This window comes from Cricetulus griseus, chromosome 3, assembly GCF_003668045.3.
Source record: "Cricetulus griseus strain 17A/GY chromosome 3, alternate assembly CriGri-PICRH-1.0, whole genome shotgun sequence".
Taxonomy (NCBI): Eukaryota; Metazoa; Chordata; class Mammalia; order Rodentia; family Cricetidae; genus Cricetulus; species Cricetulus griseus.
In genome coordinates this window covers 215,078,615-215,100,483 of record NC_048596.1, presented here as the reverse complement: position 1 = coordinate 215,100,483, position 21,869 = coordinate 215,078,615, and the positions used below count along the sequence as shown (strand labels likewise).

General features: G+C 38.2%; 1 protein-coding gene and 1 long non-coding RNA gene across 4 annotated transcripts in view; one reads left to right on the top strand and one right to left on the bottom strand.

The window, feature by feature from the left end:
• The window catches only part of Dnajc1 (DnaJ heat shock protein family (Hsp40) member C1), a 137,756-nt gene that overhangs the window by 22,206 nt on the left and 93,681 nt on the right, over positions 1-21,869 (bottom strand). For all 3 annotated transcript variants that reach the window (XM_027405299.2, XM_027405300.2, XM_027405301.2), the window contains one exon: positions 2,874-2,993. In XM_027405299.2, coding sequence (XP_027261100.1) covers positions 2,874-2,993 — 120 coding nt within the window. The remainder of the gene's footprint in view (positions 1-2,873; positions 2,994-21,869) is intronic.
• On the top strand, positions 2,988-17,567 carry LOC118238597. The gene is made up of 2 exons (XR_004769334.1): positions 2,988-3,997; positions 16,868-17,567. It is a non-coding gene; the product is annotated as an uncharacterized LOC118238597 (long non-coding RNA).

Genomic DNA, 21,869 nt, shown 5'->3' with positions numbered 1-21,869 from the left:
AAAAGGTCAATTGTTTCTGGAAGGAAAGAAACAAGCCTGAAGCTACACATTTAGTAGGGAAACAAGGTCAAACAACAGCTGTGCAGACATGGGCTGGATGCCAGAAGATCAGGTCAGTGTGCTGTAAGAGGAGATGGTGACTGCCAAAGGAACCTGGCTTCTCTTCCACAATCAAACACTTAATGACAACAAATCTAATTAACACTGCAAGCCAAAAAGAAGTGTAAGTGACCTTTTAAAGTGTGATTAACTTTCACTTAACATTCTACTAAAGGGATTGTACCAGCTGAAACTACTTCAACTGGTTTAGTTGGTTCAAGTCTTTCTTGGGCATTACTGAAACAAGTCTGGTGGGGGCTAGAGAGACAGTTCAATAGTACTGGCTGATCTTCAGAGGACTGGGATTTAATTCCCAGCACCCACATGGCAACTCACATCTGTTTGCAACTCCTATGTTGTCCTCTAGAGGATGACATGCATGAATGTGGTGCAGGCAAAACACCCATACATATAAAATACATAAGTAAAATAAAAAACAATACCACAATATGACTGATACATTATTTATGTGTATAAAATTATCAAAAAAAATAAGAATTACTTAAAAAAAACATTAGCTGAGTCTTCATGTTGCAGGAGAACTATTTGCACTGCCACTCTGCTGTGCCAATAAAGTTTACCTTGACTCAGAGGGCAGAGCTAGCTATAGCTACTAGCTGACCAAATTATCTTTAGCTGACTAGTGCACACTGCACATTCTATACTTGTTAACAGTATGAAATAATATTGTTAACAGTAATAATGCAGATATGTATGTTACCTTTAAAAGTTTAAATGTTTTCAGAACAAAATGACTGGACATGAATGAAGACAAAACAAGTAGCCTAAGTGATCCAGTCTCTTAGATCTGTTGCAGTTTCCTCAAAAACCTACATCCAGAGTAACTTCAAATCTGCTAGCTGAGATGGTCTAGCCTCACAGACTACTCCAGCCAGGACTTCAGATAAGCTCTACACTTTCCCATCACACAGAGCTTGGACAACAAATGATAAAGCTAGCTCTCCCAGGACTTCATTATCCCAATTTTCTAAGAGTACCCTAAAGATGTCACTGCCCCTAGACAACAGGAAGCAGGCTGGAGAACATGATACCCACATTCCCAAGAGATGGGGTTGGTGTTTGTTTGTTTTTTTTTTTTTGGCCGTTCAGTGGGTTATGAATGTTTGTCATCATTTAGGGGAGTTGGTTGCAAACTATTACTGGTCATGGTAAGGGAGGAAACTAAGCAAGGGAGGTAGGACTCAAGGATCTTTTTCTGAGAAAATAAGTAAATGAATAAATAAAAGGGGGATATGGAAAGAATAGAAGTGTAGATTATTGGATCTACTTTAAACTAAAAAGCAACTTTTATTTATTTATTTTTGTTTTTCGAGACAGGGTTTCTCTGTGTAACAGTCCTGGCTATCCTGGAACTCACTGTAGACTAGGGTGGCCTTGAACTCACAGAGAGATCTGACTGCTTCTGCCTCTGCCTCCCAAGTGCTGGGATTAAAAGTATGAGCTGCTATTCTTTACCTTTTAAGAAGGCACTAATTAGCATACTATTGTTTTTCTTTATACAATCAAGTTAAAAGCTTTGGGCTCTTTAAAGCAATATTTTTAGAATGCTTAAGAATGATTTTAGCAATTAAAATATAATGTTTAAAATATAAACCTTGGAATGTCTTCAATATGTTTAGTTATACCATTCCTTACAAAATACCTTAAAATGGGAAAATGAAATGCACATTTCAGCAGTGCTCTTAGAAGAAGAAAAGGTATCTCTATGGTTCTCATGAGCTAAAGATAACTGGTCACTTCACAAAACCACAGAAATGATCTGTTACTAGATATAGTAACTTTTGTCCCATGATCATACTTATATATACATACAAATTTCACTATATATATACATATATAGTGAAATTCTCAATGCAAGTCCTAAATAAAAAAACCCAGATGTTTACTCTGAAGAATAAGTTACAGCAATCATAACAAATCTCATTGTTTTGGTAGCTGTGTTTTACTAGTGTGCTCATTAAAATGTGTGCTCATTGTAAAAAGACCTAAAGACATGCTAACAGAATTAAAGAGGAAATGTAATCTTTGCTTTTAGCAACTCTTTTAAGAACTTTAAACCACAAGATGTATTGAAAGGAAACTTAGTAAAGGGTATTTACTATGCTTTGCACAAACATCAGTTTGATAACTGAGACAGGAGAGTCCTGTCCTCACTCCTAATTAGATACTTGAAGATCTAGCACATGTCAGGTGCTCTACTGTAGATTCCCTGAATGAAAACATCTAAAGTGCTGTGTCAAAAGGTCCTCCGTCAGTACTCTGTCTTCTAGGTGTTAGGTATGGACATTCACACACGCATGCCAAAATGAATGGTCAGTAGCATCTTGGAAAGAAACATTCCATCTGCACTAAGACTAGTGCTTATTTCATTAATCCCAACCACCTGTCTAAATACACCAGCAATCTGTACTAAAGTGTTAAGGCTGAAATGTCACCTCTCTAATTCTGATCATTTTGAAAACTGTCTTTTCCATGATTGAAGGGTCAATATAAACACAGAACCTAACACTGTCTTCTGTGATTAGGTTTCAGTAGCTTAAGTCTCTGAGCACTACAGTTCTTCACACTGCTGTTAACTGTGGAACAGGGAGGGGATGGACTCACATCTGCTTCTTGTTTATTTCATTAATGGTTCAGCCCCAGGTCCTTTCTCCACAGTTAGATAACCCAGGGCCCATCTAAGTCTGCCTCCTGCATGGTTGGCTTGTTCTGGTTTGTCACTCCCCATACAATGCAAATCTCAATGAACTCACATCTGTCACAGATCGACCCAATTCATGGGCAATCTTTTCCCATCGACCTGGGGTCCCTCCTGGGAACTTAACCATAGTTCTTGTCAGCTGGTTGAGGTCCTCTTCTGTCCATTCAGGTGCCTGTAAAACATTAAAGAAAAAGTAATTAGAAAAATGAGTACTAAAACACTAACTAGCCTGTGAAACAATTTATTGGCAAAACCCTTTCTGCAATGACCAATAGTACTAAGCATCTAGTTAAGCTTAGTCAAAGGCTGAGGCAGCATCTTTATCAGCAGAATGGAGTACTACCAGTCTTTCAGAGATTTTTGTATGCACATAAGAAAATTGAAGTACTGAATAATACAAAACCATGTTTTTGAAGACACTTTAAAAAAGACCAACTGTACATTAAAATAAAAACCATTATCAAAGTCTATAAAAAATTCTTGCTACAAAATATTGTTCTGCTCATATAACTCACATAACATGGCTAGCAAAGTTTTCAAGTAAAAAATACTATAAAAGAAAACAAAATGGTTCTTAGACGTAAATATGAAAATCTAAAGATAAAAGCACTGAGAATCAGAATTGTGCTCATTCTATGTAACAATAGCAATAATCAACTTTAGAAATGTTTAATTTGCCAAATGCTAGCATTCTGTAAAACTTGAGAACAAGTAAGATTAGGAACTCTTACACCAAGATGGGAACCGTCCAGTCCATGCAAAGCTTTTCACAGTTGAAATTGTGGAAACACCTTAAAGACTACAAAACTGCACAAAAATTCTAGCAGCAACATATTCCTGAATTTCACTACTAGTGACTACCAATGGTTAAAACCTAAAACCAAGTTAAAAAAAACATAAATCACTGTTGGATAAGGAAAAGAAACATAATATGACAATCAGATTCTGGCATAAGCTACCACCATCAGAGGCAGTAGTCACTTTGACACTAAATGGGAGATGAAGGAAGCCCACCTCATTTCCCTTTAATTAAAAAGAAAGAGGTGGGGGAAGAAGAAAGGTAGTGGAGAAAATCTTAGAAACAAATACCTTTTCTAATCACCATTTCCGATAATGAACAGGCATCCATCAGGCAGTATGCATTACAGAGCCATCAGCACAGAACAACAGTTAGCGGTGAGTGACCCCAGGGACTATCTCCATAGCCCCAGCAAAGCCTCTCCCTGACACTAATCCTCCCTGTCATTCTCCCACTGTGCTCTAACCACACTGACATCCGCCTGCCTCACTGCAAGCCAAAGGGGCCCTTCCTGACTTTTTACTGTCTCCCCCAATCAATGGTTCAAGCATGCTCTTTTCACCATGTCCAAATGGCAGCCTCACTCATAATCAGTGCACTGCCCCTGTTAAAGGGCTTTCCGAAAGGCTCTCTTATTTGCATTCATTTGCAAAGCAAACTACTTTTATTCACTTTGTTCTGCTATCAAGAATGTTCCCTGAAGCAGATAAATTGGCATAAATACAACCTGCCACTTAAGAGTCAGTAAATAATAGCCAATAGTAGGGAGGATTTTATCAATCATTCTATTTTGTATCCACTAAGGGCTGAAAGCCTGGAACATATTCATCAGCACAGCCCCACAATACGTGCATAAACTCACTTAGATACAAAGGTAGTCTACACTGGATTTGGCTACAACTTCTTTGATATTTAATGAAGATCAGAAATTTAATTATCTATCACTTAAGCTAAAAATTACACAGCGGAGTTTTCCTTCTTTTCCTTTCCTTTTGCCTTATTTAAGGAAAAATGGGTTATTTAGATATCATTTAGAGGAACACATTAGATTTTCAAAGAAAATATTATTCATATTGTTAAAACCCAAAGCTCTAATAAGTATACAGAAATGCAAAGGGGTTAAGCTTGAGAATTTAAATATAAGCTGGAAGCACAAAATCAAGCCATGAAGAACATTAAGCTCCTCATTGAAACAGCACTCAAACCAAAATCACACCAGTGCAGTGTGCTTCAGAGCACAGCAAATCACCTGATGTCCATATCAGTTTTAGCAGAAATCTGGGCAAAACTTCTATTTTTAATGGACTGAATTCTTAAAAACATACATAAACAGCCGATATATTAAAAGTCAATCAGATTTTAATTTCTTGTTAATGAGCCTAATAACATAGCATTACTGTTTTTCTGGGAAAGATTTTATTTAAATCAAATACCTGTATTGAAAATCTGAAAAAGAATCACTGATTGCCTCAGCAAACTTCCTTTCAGTTTTAGTTATTTCATGGCCATGATTTTTACAATTATTGTTAAAAGATAGGTAATAATAAAAACTTGTGGGCTGAAATCTGAGGGTGGCCTTTGAGCTACTCATTATTCCCTCTCCTACAGCTGCAAGGCCCTTTAGTGAATGTGTAATTCCTCAGCAATAGTTAGTGGTGTCTTTAGAAGGAATAGAGCCCACTGTGATCCAGCTACTCCAGCAGCCATGAGGGTGGCTGTGGTGTGAATGTATTCTCCCTGTTCTAATATAGAGCCAACTGTAGCTGTGAAAGTCAAATGAATGCATAAGCATACTGCTTTGCCACTTAAAACCATGTGTGTCCAATATTACTGAAACACTGGGCCAAAAATTCATCGCTATAGTAAAGTAATGGAAGATACCACATGGTGTGGGGACAGCTGTTGTGACTACACAAGCATTCCAATTTTGCATCAGAAAAGCCCCACTCTGGGAATAAATCTCCATACTGAATACAAAATAAAAAGTAAGTTTTCAAATTATTCAATATTTTATGTAATGAACCCCAAATATATATGCATAAGAATGATTAGGGAAATTTAAATATTATAAAAATAATACTACTTTGGGATGGATTTTTGTCATAAAACCTGCTATGTTCAAAGACTTGGTGTCTCTGAAAATCTTTAATATTTCTGGGTTATAGGGCTTAGAGGTGGCAAGGGAAATCTTGCTGTTATTTTACAGAACCTACACAGTTTCCCCTTCCACTTTTAGATCATAAAACATGAAATATAAAGTATTATACACTTTACTTGGCTGAAAAATTATGGCTACATTAAAAGAAAAATACATTACTTATATTCCCATATTTTAATAGTAAAAGGTCCTTTTTTATTTAATAGATAGTTAAATTTTGGTATTGAACCAGTTGTAGTTGGTTTAGTTCAACTCAAGGTCTTAGGAATTTTACTCAAGAAAATATTTTTACATGTTGTCAGCCGGTTAAAATGTCAGTTATAGAGCTATACTGTGATCATATTTCTCTGACTCTATGCTGTACAGCTTTAGAATGCATTCCATTTTCAATTACATAATTTCTTTTCCAATTTTAAAGTGACTTGACAAACTTCTGAGTAAACCAATTGTATGCTAAGAGCAACAAAATTAAAACCAAACCACCTCAAATTATAGGAAGATAAACTCTTAAGGCCCTTCTTCCTGGATTGTGGGTGGCTACCACTCACAACTACAAGGGCTTGTAACTAAGCTGCTTCCATGAGTTGGAGAAAACAATGTATCCACCACTGCAGACTGGACAGAGAAGAGGACTACACTCCTTAGTCGTTGCTTTCAGTGTTAAACAAATGCTCCACTACTGGATAAATCTAACAAGATGACATTTCTGTGTGGCTCTTGTCTAAAATTGGCAGTTATCTTGTAATGAAGGAAACCACTCTGCCTGGGACATTTCCCCTGCTCTCTTACAACAGATTTGATTTATTGTGGCGTTTTGATTTCCTCTTGGAGCTATGACAGTGTCCTGAGACTGTGATTCTCAGGTGACTATATTGCTGCCATTCCCATAAGGTCAACTAAGCTGGACCACACTATTGTAAATCTTGAAAGTAACCTTGTCATGTTTTTAGCATTTCAGACAGTTTGCAGTCAGCCAACAGTATACCTTTCACTGCTAAAGCCAGGAGTCAAAAATAGTGTATGCAACCTCCATGTTACCTATTGTCTACAGACATCTGGGATTGCTGAATACTGAAAAGTCTTCCTCAAACATCAACTCCAAAAGTTGACTCTAGGCAGATGGATCTCTGTATCTACATAGTGAGTTCTAGGACAGCCAGAGACATAAACTACCAGAAACAAAACAACCCCCCCAAAGTAAACAAAAATTCTGATTCCTTCTCTTACTTTTTCCTCATCTTTATATTTTGGTTATGAAAAGCAACTGTCCCCAGAAAGAAGCCTTTTCCTTTTAGCTACTTTCTAGATAATCAAGGGGTAGGTGGTAACAGATATTTACTTAGAAAATTCAGGATGAAGCCATGATTGGCATGACCACCATCTTTTCCTGATGGCAACCATAGGTCGGTCTGGTTGGTACACCTTTTGGGAAGAGCACAGCAAAGGGAATAGGAGAATCAACCTAGTCCTATGTCAGCCCCTTCAGATTGCTTGCAGGAGTCACAAAGTCCTAGATCACGGTCCTAGGGTTGAATATACTTCTTGTCAATAAAGTTGTAAGTGGGGGTCTGTAATTTATATAAAACATTGTAAGTGCCTGTGCTTACTTACTGGGGCAAGGTCACCTGATATGGCCATGAGGAATGAAACTAGGCCAGTCGGAGGGTTCATAAAACTTAAGCTGTGGCAATTTTATTGAGAGCAATTAGACTTTTTATACCTTTATCTGCAACAGAATATAATGGCATTGCCAGGATCAATACAGCTGTAGCTGCCAGGACACAAGCTAAGGGAACACACAGAGAAACACTAAGTGGCTTGAATGTTTCACTACATGAGGGAGTGGGCCAGTCTCTCAGGAACTGGAAGGCACAGTGCCCCAGGAACCATGGACTCTAACCTGAAAAACCTATGATGCATGCCTCTCAAGACAGCTAGCCAGGCCAACAGAGTTCCCTACAAAACATCTTATCTTCTTGTACCTCTTTAAAAGGTACAAAGTTAGGAATGGCTTTGAGGAAATGTAAATTCACAGCTACAGGAAAGGGAGATACTTATTTTGTGGTATTAGAAAACAACAGTCTCGGTCCTGATATGGGTCTGGTATCCAGAGTGCATAAAAAGTTATCTTGAACCGATGAGACAGTCCAGCAGTAAAGGTATTTGCTGTGCAAGTCTGGCAAGCAACCTGAGTTACATCCCTGAACCCCATGTAAAGTGTGGAAGGAAAGACTGAATTTCACAAAGCTCCTGACCTCCACACATACATGGCCCCCATCTACACACAAAATTAAACCAAAATTTCAATTATATATTTTATGTTAGAGTATTTAGTCTGCGCATATCTATGTACACTACGTGCATGCTGTATGTCCATGGAGGTCAGAAGATGGCATTGGATCTCCTGGAACTGGAGTTGCAGATGGTTGCAAACCACCATGTGGATGCTAGGAATTGAACTCAGGCCATCTGCAAGAATAAGTGCTCTTAACCACTGAGCCATCTCTCCAGCTCTTCCCTCAGAAAAAGAATTCTTCTTACTAAAATATTTTAAAATGGTCCAAAATGCATTTCCCTGCCATGTCTAGAGGATACACTATCTAGTACCAGGCATCCCGGGCCTCTGGCAATTGCAATCCTTCTGTCTCCTCTTCTGCAATTTTCCCCAAGCCTTGGCTATAGAGGTTGCATTGCAGATGTACCAGTTGGGACTGGGTACCCTACAGTCCCTTCTTTGCATTTTGACCAGGTGTAGATCTCTCTAATGGTCTGTACCTGCTAATGAGGGGTATAAAGATAAGTACTGAGAATACAACAACATGCTGGGCAGTGGCAGTGCATACCTTTAATCCCAGCACTAGGGAGGCGGAGGCAGGAGCATCTCTTAAGAGTTTGAGGCTGACCTGGTCTACAGAGTGAGTTCTAGGACAGGTTCCAAAGCTACAGAGAAACCCTGTCTAGAAAAACAACAACAGCAGCAACAAAAAATAAATACACCAACAATATAGTTGCCAAACAAGACCAGAACCATGACACCACTAGCTGACATGCCAACATGGGCAGGGGAAATGCCACATGGACTCACACCTAGATGAAGAGCTATACATTTCTGAGAGATGGAAAACTAACTTCCTCCAGGAATGGGTTATTACATAGGATGTTCAATATCTAGTTGTTAGCCTAGGATATAATAAGCAATACTAAGTAGACTCAGTAGGTTATATATACAAATAATATACATATACATATATATATATATTGCATATACATATGTATACATATATATGTAAAAATAATTAAAAGAGTCGGGCATTGGTGGTACACACTTTTAATCCCAGCACTTGGGAGGCAGAGGCAGGTGGATCTCTGTGAGTTCGAGGCCAGCCTGGTATCCAGAGCAAGTGCCAGGATAGGCTCCAAAGCTACACAGAGAAAAACAAAAAAACAAAACAAAACAAAACAAAAAATTAAAAGAGACCATGAATTGGAGAGGATGAGGGTGGTAGTGATACAGATACAATATTTATGTATGAAGTTTTTTTTTTTTAAAGTGGGCAAAAGGATCTTAAACAAAAATTTCTCCAAAGATGGTTTATAAAAAGCCAACAGCTGGGTGGTGGTGGCCCATGCCTTTAATTCCAGCATTTGGGAGGTAGAGGCAGGCTGATCTTTGTGAGTTGGAGAGAAGCCTGATCTACACAATGAATTCCAGGACAGCCAGGACTGTGAATCTGAGAAGCTCTATCTTGAAATAACAACAACAACAACAACAAAAAACAACAACAACAACACAACAAAAGCTGATATCTAGAAGAAATGTTTAATAACCACTAACAGATTAAAAAGCAATAGTATGCAAATTATAATCACAGTAAACTTGAGTTTGGGGTCTAGTGAAGAATAAATGGGATAAAGAGATGAGGCTCTAGTGGGGTGGGCTGGTGGGTGAGATGCCATAGGCTTTGCAGACTTGTCAACCGATATTCACTATGCAGAGTCTTAAGTACTACTACTCTTCAGTGCATTCTTCTCTTCAGTCCCCAAGATAACCCTGGAAATGTGGGGGCTCTGAGGTCACAGAACTTGTTCAAGACCTACAAATTTGATCACAATTTTTTCATTACTAAAAATCTACCAATTATTTCCTATTTCCTAATGAAAAAAAAAAATCCCAAGTTCCTCTGTAGGGCATCTAAAGACTGGGTATCTGGACCTGGCCTCCCTCTCTAGTTTATCTCACCTTTATCTCTGCCTCAGGTATCTTCAGCTAGCTAAAATTACTGGTGCTAAATATCAAGATATCTCACATTAATGACCCTTTGGAATACTTTCTTTCTATCCAGAATACACTGTTCTAAATGACCTACCCAGTAACTCTTCCTCCACTGAGAACTGTTTTCTCTGAGAAGCCTTCCTAACTCCCCAGGATACTTAAATTAATCCTGCTAAGTTCCCTCCACAACGTTTTATAGTTTTACTTAAATTACTGCACTACACTTTCATTGTCCCTTCATATAACTGTTTCTAAGTATAGATTACAGTCACCTTTGATTCTCATGTACACATCCTCAGTGGTGACACATTATAAAGTCAGGGAGTAATTATTAAACAAGTTTTGGGGAGTAAAACAGAAGAATTAATACAAAACCCGACTGTTACTAGGTAGGAAAATAAGTTCAAGATACACTAAATGGGGCAACTCTATTTAAGTGGGAATGACAACAATTACACCCACACCCAAGATCAGTGATGGGGACTGCAGAGCTCTCAACTGTGCAGTCAGAGGTCTACCAGAGAAAAATTTTCATGTCTCAAGGGACATTTTAATTTATAGATTTATAACTCTTAAAATTAAATGTGATCTCAAGAGAACAACTATTCTGTCTTCAGGCAGAAAATTTTCTGTATTATCCTACTGGGGAAAAAACTGAAACCAAAAGAAATTGAGGAGATTAAAAAAAATCAGGGCATATGATTGATAAATGCTAAAGGGAAAATAAAAATCTGTTGTATTTTTTTCTAGTCTACTTTACAGTTGTACATCTAAGTATTTTTTTTAAAGGTTACAATATTCAATAGGATGGCACATGATTCCTAGAGTGCTAGAATCTTTTTAAAGCATGAAAGTTAACATTTTTAGTAATTGTATTTGCTTAAAATAGATTCATTTCAATTAGAAACATTTTAGTCCTATGCCCCATTTTTCAGCAAGAAGAAATAGAAACATAGAAAAGTTGAGAAAGCCTTAAGTTCACTGTGCTATGAATAACAGCACTATGGGAGACCCCAGGCCCCCAATTTTAGCTCAAGAATTCATCAGCAGTTCCTGAGGTTACAAATCTAAGTGTTGTGACTATTGAAAAGAAAATCTGCATCAAGACAGTTGAAAGTGGCAATCCTTTGAGTGTTTATATAAAATTATGGTAGCATTACAATTTATATGACATTATTGTCAGGATAATGTTTTTTTTTTTTGTTTTTTGTTTTTTGTTTTTTTTTTTTTTTTTTTTTTGGAGACAGGGTTTCTCTGTATAGTCCTGGAACTTGCTCTGTAAACCAGGCTGGCCTCAAACTCAGAGATCCACCAGCCTCTGCCTCCCAAGTGTTGGGATTAAATGTGTGTGCGACCACTGATGAGCTAAAGTTTGCAAATTCTATAAGTCACGATAAATGATTTTTATCCTAGAAAATAATTTTCAGTTTTATTTCAAATAAAACTCAGAGATGCTTTGTGGTAGCACATTCAAACAGCTAATTCTAAAAATTACTATTTCAGTGGAAAATCAAGTGAGTTTAATCTATTATGTATAAGAGCTGTGTAGTAGCAATGTCCAGCCTCTCACAATGCCCCAACTTTGTTTCTTGCAAATTAGCCACTGATCAATTCAACATCATTAGTATAAGCCTGGTATATATTGAATACAATCAGAGATTTTGGTTTGCTTTTACCTGTTGATGTTTGTTATACTAAATTAAAACTCTCAAGTATTAAAACACACGAAAGGGCTGGAGATCATAGCACCTTTCAGAGGACCCACATTTGATTTCTGGCACCCACACAGCAGCCCACAACTATCTGTAACCATAGTCCCAGAGGATCCAACACTCTCTTCTGGCCTCTGCAGGCACTGCATGCATACTGTGCAGACATACAAGCTGACAGGTCACCCATATCCATTGAATTAAATAAATTAAAACACAAAAGAGTAGAAAAATGCTTAATTTTTATTGCTTAAACTGAAAAAAAAACACCCCTATTGATTGTTGTCATTTAAATGTGAGTAGAGAGCATATCCTGTTAGAAATTTTAATACTTTGGAATGAGTAAGGAAAATATGACAATTTACCAGCTTTTTCTAGAGACTAGAAAACAGAAATTAATGAGACAAGAAATCACAACACAAAATTATAGAAAACAAATGAAACTGCAATGCCTAAAAATGGAGTTAAGTAAATGGTGGTACACAATATGGTTGCCATCAAAGATATGTGCTATTATCTGACCCCTGTGGTAAGTGGAATAAAACAGGAAAATACCCACAGTGTAGGATACCATTTCTTTTCAGGGTTGAACAATATTTTATTATATAGATACACACCATAGTCTGTCTATCCATTAATCTACTGATGGACATTTGGGGAAGTTTCTCTTTTTGGCTATTGGTGCAGTAGTGAGCTGGGTTTATGTGTAGATGTTTGAACCTGTTTCCAGCTCAAACCATATTCCCATGAGTGGAATGGCTGGGTCAAATGGTCACAAGTTAACTTTCTGAGGACCTACAGGGTTGTTTTACATAGCAGTTGAACAATTTTAAATCCTCACTACAACAAGGATTCTACTTTCTCCACATCCTCCATTACTACAAACATTTGAATGAGTCTGGGCTGGTATCTCACTGTTTTTTTCATTCCCTTGATTCTGAGGGACATATTTTTAATCTGCTTATTGGATATCAATTTATTTTCTTGGGAGAAATGTCATACTAAGTTCTTGGTCAATATTGGTTTTAAAGACTTTTTTAAGCAGTTTTTTTGTTTGTTTTGTTTTGTTTCTCTGTCTAACAGCTCAGACTGTCCTGGAACTCTGTACACCAGGCTGGTTTTGAACTAACAGAGTACCTTCTGCCTCACAGAGATCCTTCTGCCTCTGCCTCCCAAATACTGGGATTAAAGGCATGTGCCACTACTGCCTGGCACATATTTTTCTTTTTAAATATACTGTAAACACTTAAAGTTTCTTATTATATATGTGACTTACAAATATTTTCTCCTTTAGACTGTATTTTGTTTTCTTGATGGTATCCATTGACACATATTTTTTTGAGGCAGGGTTTCTCTTGTGTAGCTTTGGCTGTCCTGGAATTCATTCTGCAGACCAGGTGGGTCTCAAACTCAGAGAGCTGTCTGCCTCTGCCTCCCACGCTTTGGGATTAAAGGCATGTGCCACCATCACCTGGTGACACCTGAAGCTTTGTTTCTTTTTTTAAAAAGATTTTATTATGTCTTCTGCCTGTATGCCAGCAGAGGGCACCAGATCTCATTCAAGGTGGTTGTGAGCCACTATGTGGTTGCTGGGACTTGAACTCAAGACCCCTGAGCCATCTTCCAGCCTGACACATTAAGTTTTTAACTTTGGTGAACGGTATAGTTTTTTTCCTTGTTTAGCTCTTATGTTTGTCTTTGATACATTTTGGGTTAATCTTTCTATATAAGGTCATCATCACTTTATAGCCCAACTACTCCTAGTTTTTTTTTTTTTTTTTTGCATGTATGTATCTTGTTTACTCAGCACCCTTTGTAGACTTTTCCCAGCCCCCAAAAATGTTCCTAGGATCCTTGTAGAACATTATTTGATAATACCACAAAAGTCTGTACCTAGGATCTTTATCTAACTCATTGGTTCTTAAGTTTATGCCAGTACCACTTAGTTTGATCACTCTGCCTTTGTAATAAGTTTTAAAACCAGGAATTCTGAGATCTCACCTCTATTCTTTTTCAAGATTGTCGTGTCTCTTTGGGGTCCACTTCTCCTGGAGAATATGCCAAATGGAAAGGCATTTCATGTTTATTGAGTGGTAATTTTCAATGCACTTCATTTACTTTTATAATGAAGTTCAAATTCACTTTGTCCAGTCAATTCCACTAGCCTATTAGGAGACAGTTTCCTTCTTTCCCTCTTGTCTCCCCTGGGGCTACATAAATTGCACCATGCCATTAGGTTTTTTCCCATTTGACAGTATTTTTTTCAAGATTTACTCAAATTGATAATATAGTTCTAATTTGTTAATTTTAACATCTATGTAATATTCTGTTATTCATTTGATTCCCAGTATGGCTGAAAAAATTTGCCAGAGTGCTTTGAAACAACAGAAACTTATTCGCTCACTATCTAGTCTTCTGATAATATTTTTTGGAAGTTTATGGGACACCCCACCCTGCTGCTGTTGACTTCTAGCAATTCTTGATGTTCCATGGACTGTAGTGACATAACTCCAATATCTTCTGTGTTACCATAAGGACTCTTATTTGTGGTTGTTCTTTATAGCTATTCTTCATTTTTCTAAATACATGCATATCACTAATTTTAGGGACTGTCTTTTAAAGGTTTCTATTGCTGTGAAGAGACACCATGACCGAAGCAACTCTTATAAAGGAAAAAAAATTAATTGGGGCTGGCTTACAGTTTCAGAGGTTGTGGTGGTTTGAATAAAAATGCCCCCACCATAGGCCAATAGAGAGTGGCACTATTAGAAGATGTGGCCTTGTTGGAGGAAGTGTGTCACTGGAATTAGCTTTGAGGTTTCAGATGCTCAAGTCACATGCAGTGTGGCATTCTCTTCCTGCTGCCTGCTGGTCCAGATGTAGAATTTTCAGCTCCTCCAGCACCATGTTTGCCTGCATGCCACCATGCTTCCTACCATGACAATAAAGGACTAAACATGAACTGTAAGTCACCCCCAATTAAATGTTTTCTTTCATCACAGCAATAGAAACCCTACCCAGGACAGAGGTTTAATCCATTATCATCACGGTGGGAAGCAAGGTAGTGCACAGGCAGATATAGTGTTGGAGAAATAGCTGAGTTCTATATCCAGACTGGTGGACAGAAGGATGAGAATACCACACTGGCCTGGCTTGAGACCTCAAAGCCCACCAACAATGACATACTTCCTCTAACAAGGCCACATCTACTCCAACACAGTCACACTTCCTAATATTGTCACTCCCTGGTGACCAAGCACTCAAATACATAAGTGCATGGGCCATTCCTATTCAAACCACCACAAGGACTGTCCTATTTCAATATGACAGTATTTTAAAAGACCTTACTTTCAAATGATTAAATTCTGAGGTTCTCTGTAGAGCTTGTGTGTGTAATATTTAATCCATTACGTACTATATGGCTAACATATACTGTTTATCCACTTGTTGCCTATACTGATGAATATCCTAGTCGTTTTATATTCTCCTTATGTTGGCATGACTATCTTTTAAATAATTCTTTGTCTATGTATGTATGTCTTTCTCTAGTCAATATATTTTAAAGGGAATGTCTGATTAATATCATGAATAGTTTCAGCTTTACATATCAAATTACTTGTCAAAGAAGCTTTGACTAAATTTCCCATCAACAATGGAGAGTTGTTGTCCTACTACCCCCAAATACCTGCCAACATCTACCTCTGATTTTGTCAGATGAATTTGTTTGTTACTTCAAATTAAACAACTGTAACTATCAATGCATTAAACAAGCACAGGCAAGGAGTACAGCTCATAGAAGATCACTGGCCTAGCATATACGAAGCCCTGGGTTCTATTAGTTCTACTTTGATTTTATGTTTTTGTTTTGTTTTGTTTTGTTTTTCAAGACAGGGTTTCTCTGCGGCTTTGGAGGCTGTCCTGGAACTAGCTCTTGTAGACCAGGCTGGTCTCGAACTCACAGAGATCCACCTGCCTCTGCCTCCTGAGTGCTGGGATTAAAGGCGTTCGCCACCAATGCCCGGCTTGATTTTATGTTTTAAAAGAACCAACAATATAATTCCCATGTGCCCACCACCCAGCTGCACTCATTCATAACCAATACTGGTTCATGGCTACTACATTAAAACTCCCTCTAAGATACAGAAAAAAACTTGGAAAAATTTATTTGCATATTTTATTGTGTGGATGCCATGGATACACATGGAGGTCAGAGGGCAGCTTTGCTGAGATGGTTCTATCTTTTTTAAGTTGGTTCTGGGCATCAAATTCAGGCCATGTTTTTACTTGATGAACTGTCTCACCAGCCCCAACAGTCTCTTAGCCTAGGCAGGCCTTGAATTACAGTCCTCCTGCCTCAGCCTTGTAAATGCTAAGATTGCAGGGGTATGCTACCATAGTTGGTTTCAATCTTTTTGTTGAAGCATATTCATAGTAAAGGTACACTACTGGCATACTGTTAAATATTAATTTATTTAAATGCATGTATGTTTCATTCTTTTTCTGTAAAATATCCAGTAGATGTTCTGAAGGTATATTCTACTTTCTTCTAATACCTTCTTATTGTACATAAGAAAGTTAATTGTTTATATAATTAGTGTTCATTTTATCCCCATAGTTGGGTTAAGGATCTCTGTTTGCTTCAATAGTTTCTCCTTGATTTGTTTCTCTGTAGACTATTTTTATTCACCCTGTTTAAGCACACTGAGTACTTCTCAAATATAAAGATTTACCTATCTTTTAACAATTCTTGAAAATCTCAGCCATTATTTTAATGTCATATTTCCCAAACTCTCCATCTGTAACTGCCATCAGGCATTCTATCATCCCATTCTACATTCCTAGCTACTCTTCTATCTTTTTTATTCTTATCTTTTGTTTGTAAAGGATCAACTTCTGATTCATAAATTATCACTTCAGTGGTCTAAGCAACAGATTTTCATTTCCGTGGTCTAAAAATTCAGTGGCCTAAACAAGTCTTCAATGAGCACTTCCTTCCTACAAGTTGTATTTTTTCTTATCCTGCTGTTACATTCACTCATGGTGATTTTATTCTTTCTTTTCCTCCTGTAAGCACTGTAAAGCTAATTAGTTTTATGGTCTCTTTCAGGTTGTCTTGCTTTCCTGCTGCTGCCATGCCAGTTGTGTTCTTTGTGTCTGCTGACCATCAAAGTTTATGCCTCTTCTGAGCACATCTTCACTTGATTTATTTTTCCTCCAATGAAACTCCCCAAAGCCTTGTTTGTGAAAATCCTAGAAATTTTTGCTTTGGCTTCTTGTTACAGCCCCAGGGATTACAATGGTCTGGAAGAGTAGTTTTTGTTCCCCTTTCACAGAAGAGTTGGTCTTTGAGACCACGCTTTGTGCAGCAGGCTCAGTTCCAGCTACCTAGAGTCCCAAAGCTGAGCCTTCTTCAGGCCCTCAGCTGACATCTTATCTTTTACTGGTCACTATGGCCTCTTGTTCTCCTATTAGCTACTTATTATATAGTAGCCATAGTATAATTAGCTACTTATTATTTTTCTTGAACTCAGACTACTGCAATAACTTTTGATTTTTTTTTAAAGGTACAGTCATATTAGGTAGCCTGGCTGGCATGAAACTACTGCAACAAATTTTTAGCATTCCTTCTCGTCCCTGCAAACTCATATATTACTGCAGCTAAATATTTCTAAAGTACACAATGACACTATTCCACTTTTTCAAAATACCAAGCATAATGCTATACAAATATGAAGATGCTACAATGAAACTTATTACTTTGTATGCTAACTTTAAAATTTAATAAATATGACTTGGCCACAACCTAATTTTCTAAGTTTACTTTCTCTTTATCATTTAAAGTACCACTGATGGCGCTAAATTGTTCACTACGCCTGGTAATATACTCTGAACAATCATGTCTCAAGAATTCATCTCACAAATTTTTCCTATTCTTCTTCCAGCTTCTTTCTAAAGCCTTTGTTTCTTTTCTAGATGGAGGTGATCTTGCCATCTGCTGAACTTTAGACCTCTTGTGAAAATCCTAAGCCTCTAGTGAGGCTTCTGTTTTACTGTTTAAGCTAGATAATACAGTTTTACTGTTTAAGCTAGATAATACAAACACTAAGATGATACAAGAACCAAGAGCATAGATTTTGAAAATAGTAAGCTAGTTCTGAATCATGGCTAGCTCAGTTTTGACCTGCATGAAATAAGTAAAATAACATGCATGTCACAGAGAATTGCTTAAAAATAAAATGGGTTATTATCTATCAGGTGCATACAACAATGCCAAGTTCATAGAACCCACTTAGTAACTGCTAAAAATATGAAAGACAAAATTGGGACTATCTTATTTGTCACCATATTGCCCAATCACATATTTTCCAAGCAACAGGAGGTTCAACATTTTAGACATTTAGTTTACAATCAAACTAGTTAATTCAAAACATTATACAGCCAATTATAAGATTAAGTGCTGTAAGAATTCATATAAGAAAAGACCTTTCTGGAATGAGTTTGTAAGAAAATACCATTATGAAAGAAGTATTCTGCAGTGAAAGACCTAATGAGCTTTAGGGAGAGAAGGAAGCATCTCTTGAGCCTAGGAATTCAAGACCAGCAACATAGGAAGGCTCTGTCTCAAAATGCTAAAGACCAAAGCTAGGAGTGGAGGTACATGTCCATAATCACAGCATATGGACCATGATTGCAAAGCCAGCCTGGCTACATATACTTAAGATAGTCCAGGCAAGCTGGGATATACAGTAAGATTCAATATTACAAGTATAAGATAATTAAGCACTCACCTAGGATGACAATACTGAGGGATTTCAAAAATGAGACAGATGAACAGAGAGTATCCCAAATAAAAGGAATTTATGATAGGAAAAAGTAAATAATAAACAAATACACAAACAAATAAACTAACACAGTAAGATGCAAATACAGAATTTGTAAATTGGAGAAGAATAAGTTTGGCTTTACATATGCTGAATTTTAGTATTAAAAGTTATAAAAGTAAAAGGTCTTTTGTTTAGATTTATTCACTTTTATGTGTGTGTGCATGTATGTATGTATGTATGTCGTGATATACTGTTTATGATTTATTAAAGCCACTGGAGATCAAAATAGCAAAGTAGTCAGGCAGAGAAGCCAGGCGGTGGTGGTACACACCTTTAATCCCAGGACTCAGGAGACCAAGGCAGATGGATCTCTCTGACTTCAAGGCCACCCAGGGCTACGAGACTGAATCAGTCTAAAAGAGTTAAGAGAGCTCATGCCTTTAATCCTAGGACTCATGAGAGGCACTTAAGACAGGAACAGGGTCTCAGAACTGGCATTCATTCTCCAGCCACATTGATAGGAAGGCATTGATTCTCCAGCCATGCTGAGGAGAGACAGCAGTCTGAGGTTTGGTGAGACCTCCTGGAGACAGGATCAGCCCTTTCAACCTGAGGTAGAGATAAGAGCTAGTGGCTTGGCTGCTTTGCTTTTCTGGTTTTCAGCTTGAAGCTTGAACCCCAATATCTGTCTCTGGGTCACTTATGTTATATATGTATATCACATATGTAACCTGAGGAGGGTATTGGACCTCCCAGAACTGGAGTTATAGATGACTATGACCCACCATATGGATACTAGGAAATGAACATGGGTCCTCTGCAAGAACAGAAAGGAAAACCATAATTGGGGTGGCTTACATGTTAGCATCATGGTGCCAAATGCAGGCAGACTTGGTGCTAGAGAGGACCTGGGAGTTCTACATCTTGCAGGCAACAGAAAGTAAACTGTTTCACTAGGAAGAGCTTCTGCATGGGACACCTCAAAGCCCACCCCGCAGTGACAGGCTTCCTCCAATGAGACCACACGTCCAACAAGACCAAACAGTGCCAGTCCCTTTGGGGTCCATTTTCCTTCAAACTACTACAGTAGGCATGCATGTGAGTAAACACAAAGGATGAACAGAGGGTGCAGTACTGTCTGCAAGAAAGTTCCACTTGTGCCTTCTTATAATTTAGGATATTCTATATTAAGATTAGTAGTCCAGTTACTGAAAATTGTCCATCAGTATTTGGGTAAGAGATATATAAAATTTCACAACTGGGAATACCAAGTAAAATAATTCTGTTTAGTGAAAATTTAAATTCTAGGGAGCAGAGCTGACTGAGCTCTCACTGCTTAGTTCAAGAAGGCAGTAAGTTCTTGTGGGTTTAGTGAAAGAATGGGAAAAGATATTCACCAACCCCACATCTGACAGAGGGCCGATTTCCAAAATATACAAAGAACTCAAGAAGCTAGTCACCAAAAACCAAATACCCCAATCAAAAAGTGGGTACAGAACTAAATAGAGAATTCTCAATAGAGGAATCTAAAGTGGCTGGTAGACACATAAGAAAGTGCTCAACATCCATAGCCATCAGGTAAATGCAAATCAAAACAACTGTGAGATACCATCTTGCTCCTGTCAGAATGGCTAAAACCAAAAACACCAATGACAGTCTATGCTGAAAGGGATGTGGAGAAAGGGGAACATTCCTTCACTGTGGTGGGAATGCAAACTTGTCCAGCCACTTTGGAAATCAGTATGGAGATTCCTCAGGAAAATGAGAATCAGTCTACCACAAGAACCAGCAATCCCACTCTTAGGCATATATCCCAAAGATGCCCATTCATTGATAACAAGGACATATGTTCAACCATGTTCATAGCAGCATTATTTGTAATAGCCAGAACCTACCTAGATGTCCCTCAACTGAAGAATGGATAGAGAAAATGTAGTACATTTACATAATGTAGTACTGCTCAGTGAAAAAAAAAAAAAAGGAATCTTGAAATTCACAGGCAAATGGATGGAACTAGAAGAAACCATCCTGAGTGAGATAACCCAGTCACAAAAAGACAAACATGGTATGTACTCACTCATATATGAATTTTAGATATAGAGCAAAGGATTACAGACCTACAGTCCTCTTCACCAAAGAAATTAGGAAATATGAAATACTCTAGAGGATAAATGCATGGACCCCAGGAATGGGAAGGGGCAGGAACTCGTGAGCTAATTAGGAACATGAGGGGAGGGGAGGGAGAGCTGCCAGAATGAGAGCAGGAGAAGAGGAGAGGAGGAAATGGAGGAGCAGAAATACTGAGTTGGGGGAAGAATAGAGGAGAGCAGGATGAGAGATACTACAGGGAGCTATTATAGGTCCAGGAGAGATCTGGCACTAGGGAGACTTCCAGAGATCTACAAGGATGGCATGAACTGACAATCCAGGCAATGGTGGAGAGGATAACCTAAACGCCCTTCCCCTAAAATGAGATTGATGACTACTTTTTATGCCATTCTAGAGCCCTCATCCAGTGGCTGATGGAATCAGAGGCAGACATCCACAGATACACACTGAACTGAACTCTGGAACTTAGTTGCAGAGAGGGAGGAATGAAGATCAAAGGGGTCGATACCAGGTTGGAGAAACCCACAGAAACAGCTGGCCTGAACAAGGGGGAACATATCGACCCCAGATGCTGTCTGGGAGGCCAGTACAGGACTGATCCAGACCCCTGAACATGGATGTCAATGAGGAGGCCTTTGCACTTTAAGAGGCCACTTGGTAGTGGATTAGTATTTTTCCCTGGTGTAAGAAGGGACTTTGAGAGCCCATCCCACGTGAAGGGATGCACTCTTGCCCTGGACACATGGGGAAGGGCCCAGGCCCAGCCCAGGATGATGTGGTGGACTTTGCAGAGCCCCCATTGAGGGCCCTACTCTGCCTGGGGAGTGGAGGGTGGATGGGGTGGGAGGTAGGTCAGGGTGGGGTAGGAGGAGTGAGAGTGAGGGGAGGGAGAGGGACAAGGGATTGACATGTGAAACAAGCTTGTTCCTAATTTGAACTAATAAAAAAAAGAAAAAAAAAAGAAAGGAAGTTACTATTTCCTCAATTCTAACCACATTGCTCTTTCCGGATGTCTCTTAAGATTCATAAAAACAAACAAACAAAAAATGGTTCTTTTGTTCTAGCCACTAGAATCTAATTCAATGTCAAAATAAGTCACCTGTGACTAGCCTCACTGGTTGAGAATATGAAGAGACACTCCTAGGAACTGAAAGGATGCCAGTAAGACTGTCCTGT